The 7,450-nt window shown below is 43.1% G+C and overlaps 1 protein-coding gene across 1 annotated transcript in view; it reads right to left on the bottom strand.

The window, feature by feature from the left end:
- Positions 1-3,535: 3,535 nt before the first annotated feature.
- Positions 3,536-7,450, bottom strand: part of RPN1 (ribophorin I) — a 4,668-nt gene continuing 753 nt past the window's right edge. The window contains exons 2-5 of the mRNA XM_075574548.1: positions 7,150-7,249; positions 6,015-6,273; positions 5,054-5,299; positions 3,536-4,526 (exon numbers count right to left, since the gene is read on the bottom strand). Coding sequence (XP_075430663.1) covers positions 4,344-4,526; positions 5,054-5,299; positions 6,015-6,273; positions 7,150-7,249 — 788 coding nt within the window. The 3' untranslated portion in view covers positions 3,536-4,343. The remainder of the gene's footprint in view (positions 4,527-5,053; positions 5,300-6,014; positions 6,274-7,149; positions 7,250-7,450) is intronic.

Below are 7,450 nucleotides of genomic sequence, written 5' to 3'. Positions count from 1 at the left end.
GCCCGATCCATGTGTAAAATCTGATATAAAAGGTTTAATTTACCATAAACATCAACAATTGCACACTCACACTTTTTCAGTGTATTAAAACTGCTTCCTTCCGTTCCATGTGGTTGTGTGAACTGCAAGGCTTTGCTGCTGCTGGTATCACCGTCTCTCAGACAACACGGATGAGCAACTTGCGGTTCCTAGTCTGCACGGCTCTACACGAACCCTCTCCAATGAGATGACAGGGAACTCCTGCACTCTGGCGTCTGGGCTGCTCAACCACCGTAGCTCCTATACCACGTGACCCTACGCGTTTCTTCCGTCTCAGCGGGTTTCATCCCGATGAAATCCGCTGAGACGGAAGATATGCGTAGGGTCACGTGGTATAGGAGCTACGGTGGTGGAGCAGCCCAGACGCCTGAGTGCAGGAGTTATATATATATATATATATATATATATCAAAACAAGTGTCCCACTGGGAGACAAGAACAGCACTCAAGTTATGATGCAAAAAAATTGTATTGAAAAAACAACAGGCACAAACAAATCCAACGTTTCGGTCCTGTATAGGACCTTCCTCAGGGGCGTGCTAGAGAACACTGCCCAAGGAAAACATATATACTCTCCACCAACCTGTGTAAGCAATTGAGAACAGCTGTTTATAATTTAAAAAAGGGATACTGCCAACGCCTGGGAGCTCTGTCATCACTCCGCATCAGTTAGGCTTCACTGCGGATCTGTTTACATCCGGCTGTCAGATGCCATTCACATCGCGCTTGCACGTCCACGGGCGGAGCCAATGAACACACCAGACCCCTATGGCGTCCCCCGTTGCCATGGCGACGTTTCCAATGCGTCTTTAACCAGGTATGCGAAGGCAAGAGCAGACTGCAGCAGAGAGCAGGAGCACAGAACTGTGCGAATGCGATGACGTCACTTCACCACTCGTTCAGATCCCTATATCAAACATATAAGTGCATAATTAAAAACATGTTGAAGGTTTAAAAGTATATTCCAGATGCGTGGTATTAATTAATTAACTACAACAAAATCAATCTAAAGTGCATATAAATGATCTATCATTACTCAGCAAAGCTACCGCAATCAAGTAAAAATAAACATAGTTGAGCAAAGGGAAAGAGAGAAAAAGAGGGAAAAAGAGTTAAAAGGGAAAAAAAAGAAACAAGACAAGTAGAAAAAGAATGAAAAAGAAAAAACAGGACAGGGCCAAGGGAGCAGGGAATAAAAACACAGAGGGGATTGTCAAATGGATCATAAGCATAAACTACTGTAAATACCCCATTCATATTATAAAAAACATTCCAACTTAAAGTTCTCATTTAACCCTCTGGGTGTAAATGTATGTATTTTTGTTTTATCACTAATACACTTTGATTTTCAACATTGAGTGCTGTCTCTTGTTTACCAATCCTTGGAACGGTAACACATATATACATATATATATGTATATAAGACCCTACAACTTTAATTAGGGGTCAGCAAAAAACTCAATTTCGTCTTAGAAATAGGGCTGGGATATTACCTGACTATACCATTTCTACATTCAAAGCATCATCACGTGTTGTAGTTTAGAGATACATTAATTTCTTTGACTATATTGCCAGCACCCATTTTCCTATGGAGATACAGCATAATATACCAGATATATCCAGTGTATCTGTATTTCTGCCATACCCGATGAAGGTGCCGAGGTTGGAAAGCTTGGAACATATCAACTACTTGTTGGTCCAATAAAAGGTGCAATACCCCCTACTCCCTCCCTCCTTTCTTACTACACGGATATAACCCTGTATATTGGATAGGGGCAGTGAGTTTATACTGCCTCTCAGCACCCTCTAGTGGTAAGAGCCTGGGATAGTTTCGGTTTAGAAATGTGCAATTTGAGAAAGCGGATTCTGACTCCAGGAAAGAACGACTTTCTCATTTACATTGTTGTTCGTGAACATGCACAACTAGAGCGTGCTGTGGTCAGGCTGCCTGACCGAATGAATACCGTGGGCAGAACCCCAGCCTGCCAGAAATTGAAGGAAGTCAGTGCCTTTTGTTAAGAGAAGTGTGCTCTGCTAAAATGCACTCCCCTGAAATGCACAGCGCAGACATTGGTTCCGGACATTGATGGAAAGAAAGAGATTCAGTGTTTACATAAACACACGCCCTGTCTAACATTAACCATGTCAGACCGATACGCAGGAATTCAGATTCAAATGCTGTCATATTTGGAGGTGCAGCCGCTGTGTTTTGGTTTTTATTGGGTTAGCCAGTAGGAAGTACTTCAGACAGCCAAAAATACAGTCGGACATGCTCTAAACTCAGCAGTGCGCAACTCCAGTCCCCCAACAGGTCAGGTTTTCCAGATATCCCAGCTTCAGCACAGGTGGCTCAATCAGCTCAAAGACTGAGCCGCCTGTGCTGAAGCAGGGACTGATTGAGTCAATTCTGCTGAAGCAGGGATATCCTGAAAACCTAACTGGTTTTTTTTTGGGGGGGGGGGGGGGTTTGAAGACTGGAGTTGAGCACCTCTGATACCTTTGCAAAACACCATACCTTCACAGAATGCAGAGCCGGCAGTGCCACTGAGGTGCTTCATTGAGTGTCCGTGCAGACTGACCTCATCCAGCTGCAACAGCACCGGGAGGCAGTCTGTTTCCTGCGTGCATGGGGCACACGCCATCACGGATCTATCACCAGGGCGGGGATTCCTCCTGGCCTGCCTTTATCTATCAAGTTATCTTTTTCCAACAATACCTGCTACCAATCTAGATTTGGTTCCTCTGCGCTCTTCCAGAGATTAGATTGTAAGGTATTTGGCACACAAGTTCTCTTTTCCAAGCATATGCTCTTAACCCTTTATGTATTTAATGACTAGATTTGAAATTAGCAACCATTTTAGACCATGTTAATCTCTACATAAATGCAACCATATCTCAGAGTTCCTTAACAGTAAGCAGCCGGCAACAACCTCAAGATAGATTAGATGCTTTCCCTGTTTTTAAACCAAAAAAAAAAAAAACCTAAACAAATACCAAGATAAATGTAATAAGCATCTGTATGTAATGCCGTGCTGCTGCCGGACTGTATTGATAACATTTAGAACAGAAGCGGCTAACTCCAGTCCTCAAGGGCCACAACAGGTCAGGTTAAGGATATCCCTGCTTCAGCACAGGTGGCTCAGTCAAAGACTGCACCATCTGTGCTGCAGCAGGGAGATAGTGAAAACCTGATCTGTTGGCGGCCCGTGAGTGGAGTTGGCCGCCCCTGTTCTAGCAGCTTTCCTGTTTATGGAAATAATGTAAGTACTGATTGCATATCCTGCACAGAACAGCATCATGTTTGGTTACACTATCCTATCTTAATGATGCCTACTTATGCTATGTTTCTGTGATTCCGGAAACCGACATCTTATTCATGGCCAGAACTAACCAATTATCCAACCATCCACACATCAGCCAATACTCCTTTAAACACTGCCTTCCTTCTATCCCACACCTATTAAGCAGGTATGAAAAGGAAGACACAAAACTACTACTCCCACAATCCCTTGTTTATTTTCCTTTGGTCACACAAGTTAAAACAATTACAACGGACCTGGCTTTGTACCGACTCGACAAGCCATTTCTCATTGGTTTGCTGGGCAGGCATAAATGTGCGAGTGTAAATACTTTGCCATAAAGAATAACTCAGAAGTCACAAAACTGGCCGCCTAATTACACATTCATGTATACAAAACACACTTCATAAACGGGCAGGATTCATTTTATTGATAAACATGTTAAAAAAAAAATATGTAATTTTAGAATTTGATTTCAGCCGAATCTTCACCACGAGATCTTTAACCATTAAAGTGGGAGAAAAAAAAACCAAAACCAAAAAAAAAACCAAACATACAAAAAGTCCAACTTCCACTTTTTTTGGTTAAAAATTCTCAGATCATGTCTCATTTTTCACCCTGTCCCCCCTTTTCCCAACCCTCTCTCCAAACAAAAAGGACATCGGAGAGCACTTTTAGGCACAAGCTACGTCATCCGTGATGATGCCCACTGGGATTTTTAAACAAGCCTGTCGATTTGTCAAAATCAACTATACTGGCAATAAGGCACAGTACAGGTTTGGTTACCAGCAAGTAATAGCCTCTAAGTAATGGGCCGATTATGAGATGGTAGTCAAACAAGTGCAGTTTAGCAAGGCCAAAAATACCCACAGACTAGTAGATAAGTCTTAACCGACAAAACAAAAATGGGAATAAGAGTATTGTCTTGGCTCAGTGTGCATAACATGCACAATTGTGCCTTAATCTCACAAGCTTTTTTTTTTTTTTTTTTTATAATATAGTTAAGTTACAACGCATCTAGAATGTTGTCTATTTTGTTAACCAGCTCCTGTCGTCTGCTTGCGTGCTGCTTCTCGTTCTCGATGTAACTGTCCTTCTTGAGCTTGCCAGCGACCAGACGCTCGGCTTCCGTCGATGACTTCAAAACAATCTCCTTCACCTGACCATCAAGCTTCTGAATCTCTCCTACCTTTGGGTCATCAGAAAGAAGATACGATGTAACATACAGATTTAACAGACCATACACTGCAGACTTGTCTGGCAGCAAAAAGGGTTTAAGAGACTGTATTACAGTTTTGCAGTTTGGTTGGTCCTCACCTGGCCACTAATTGGACTCCTTAACTTTAATAAATGGCTGCATTTATCAGCACTGATGTGGTTAAAGATTTCCAAACAAGTCACTACGTTTCCAAAATATTTCACTGCATCCCAATGATGCAAATCCAGTTCTCAAGGACGGCCCTTCATATACCGGCATAATACAGTATCTATTTGCATACTGCATAGCTAGATGCGCTAAGTTGGTGATGGTGTACATATGGTCCGAAGGTATGTGATAACTGGACGATTTATTGCCAGAGGCGTGAATTTAAAAACTACTGCAAGTGGCTCCCTGTGTTAAAGAGGACAGCAGCATGTTAATCTGCACAGCACTACCAAACCCACAGATGGGAGAGGAGGCATTTACATTTCACGGAAGATGAAGGTAAAACTTACTTTATCACACAGGTCAGAGCCTTCAGCTTTAAGTTTGGACTGCAGAGAAGCAATTTCATTTGTCAGGTTCTTGTGTTCAGTCTCCAAGGTTTTCTTCCCGCTGTTCAGAGTGGAGATGTCCCGAGACTGCTTATACTTATTCACCGATTCGTCAAAGTGGCGGTACAGGCCGAGTCTCTTGTTTACCAGGGTGAGTATCTGTTCTGTAATGCAGGCGGCCTTCATCCTGGCCTCGGCAGCTGGGTCCTGCAAGTACAGAACGGAACAAATTGGTTTCTTATTCCTGAAAGACTTCTCTGGGTTTTCACATTTATAAAATCTAGGTAATTAATGTGTATGCGCTTAAACATGTCTCCTGAAATCGGACCAGGTCACACCGAGTGTTTCCCACGGACATTACATCTATTTGTTTGAGTGGAAAGCGCATCACCACTACATCTACTGGCTCAGCTCAGCCTCACAAACCAGCCAACTAAAATCTATGCACAAAAACCAATACCCCAACATTCATTACTATTTACCATCCTAATCTTTTTACTTGTAGCATACAACGAAATAACTAGCAGTACACGGGATGCACGAAACATTGCAATACAAAATAAATCATAAAAACGGGTTTCCCAAACAATGTGCTCCTTTAAGAACTTAGATAAGCATTTTACCAACGGCTTTTCTCTGTTGACTACATATTTTCATTACCTTTGCACTCATTTAGGGGTAGTATGTATGGATCTATTTGTATAGCACCACACCGGACATAATAATAGGAATTAGCGTCTCAGACAAAAGCAAACAGAGGTCCCTAAAAGCTTACAATCTAAGTGTTACGTAGGCAGAACTGTAGGAATACGCAACAAGAACCATCAGCACAGAGATTGAAGATCATGGTGCTCCAAGGGCATCCTAATGTCAAAGCCCATATTGGCACATGGCGCATTAGGAAGCCACCTGCAGCATGTACCTTAGTGATGGAGAAATCCAGCCTCACGTAGAGAATGACCGTGAAGAATAAGATGTAGAAGGCTCCCACCACCAGCAGAGGCTCTTGGAGCATTAAGATCTTGTTGAAGGTGTAATGCACCACCACGTCCTGGATGTGCTGCTCCACCAGGTTGTTCTTATGTGCGATGATAACAGGGCGGCCAAAGGTATCCAGGTAGGTATAGTGCAGCTCATCAGGGTCCCGGTTTATAGCATAGGGGTTATCCACTTGGATGTTTCTAGAATTGAAATATCCGTCACGTTACATCCGTCAGGAAACAGCACACGCAGGAATCAGTTTGTAGCTCACAGTTCTAGTACCCATATTTGTCCCAGATAAATGCAGATTTGTTGCAGGTTGTGATGCCTTTTAGCCAACCACCGTGAGTTCTTATATTTAAATCTCTTTTTCTTAAAAAAAAAAAAAAAAAAAAAAAGCAAGTTCTGGAAAGGGGGATGGGGGTGGAGGGTGAGAGAAACAGGTCTCCAGGGCTGAACCGGGTTAATTTCAACTGTTACCAACGAAGGTGCTGCCGGTTCCTTCCTGCGAGGGAAAACAAAGTGGAGATTTAAATCTCCCGCTTCATGCAGGCCAATAGGAAGCTGCATCAGAATTCATTGGGGTTTCCTGCTGGCCTGTGTGAAGCAGGAGATTTAAACAAAGAGGTAGTACCGGCAGCAACTTCCCCGGAAAGTATCTTGGGAAGGAGGGAGCCCCGGGAGCTAAATGTACCATTAAGATAAGGTCTGCAAGCAAAGTCCTACAAGAATGAAAAGGAGACAAATACTAAGTCAGGGGCGGCCAACTCCAGTCCTCAAGGGCCAGAGTTTCAGGATATCCCTGTTTCAGCACAGGTGGTGCAGTCACTGAGTCACTGACATACACCTGTGCTGAAGCAGGGATATCCTGAAAACCTGGCCTGTTGGTGGCCCTGGGGACTGAAGTTAGCCACCCCTGCCCTAACCCGTCTTAAAATAGAGGCAAATTTCTCACATTATAAAAGAGGGAACGCAGTTCATATGCATGATGAAATAATTGAGATCACAAAAAAAAGAAAAAAGCATTAAAAGCAGTGTGTGGCCCGAAGGTAAAATTAGGTACTACAAACACTTACTTTGCTCCTTCAGGCAGGATTATCTTCACCGTCAGCGAATCCACAACTTGTTCATCAAATACGTGGTCAATGAACCTCATCTTCAATGCGTACTGATCCCCTGTAGGTAGAGAATGCACTTCAGAAAGCAGCTGTGTGGCTGGGAAAGGAAGTACTGTATCCCAGAAGACATCTCTAACTTTCAGTGTTCTACTTGCAGGCCAATAAAGGAAGTTGCAATGTCATCCCCCGTCTTCCTATTGGCCCATGTGACCTGGGAGATTTAAACTGCGCAGAGATTCCGTCAAAAAAATTATAATTC

The sequence above is a fragment of the Ascaphus truei genome, chromosome 17 (genome assembly GCF_040206685.1).
Source record: "Ascaphus truei isolate aAscTru1 chromosome 17, aAscTru1.hap1, whole genome shotgun sequence".
In the NCBI taxonomy this organism is placed as follows: Eukaryota; Metazoa; Chordata; class Amphibia; order Anura; family Ascaphidae; genus Ascaphus; species Ascaphus truei.
Note: the sequence above shows the minus strand (reverse complement) of the source record. Positions and strands in the feature narration are given on the sequence as shown.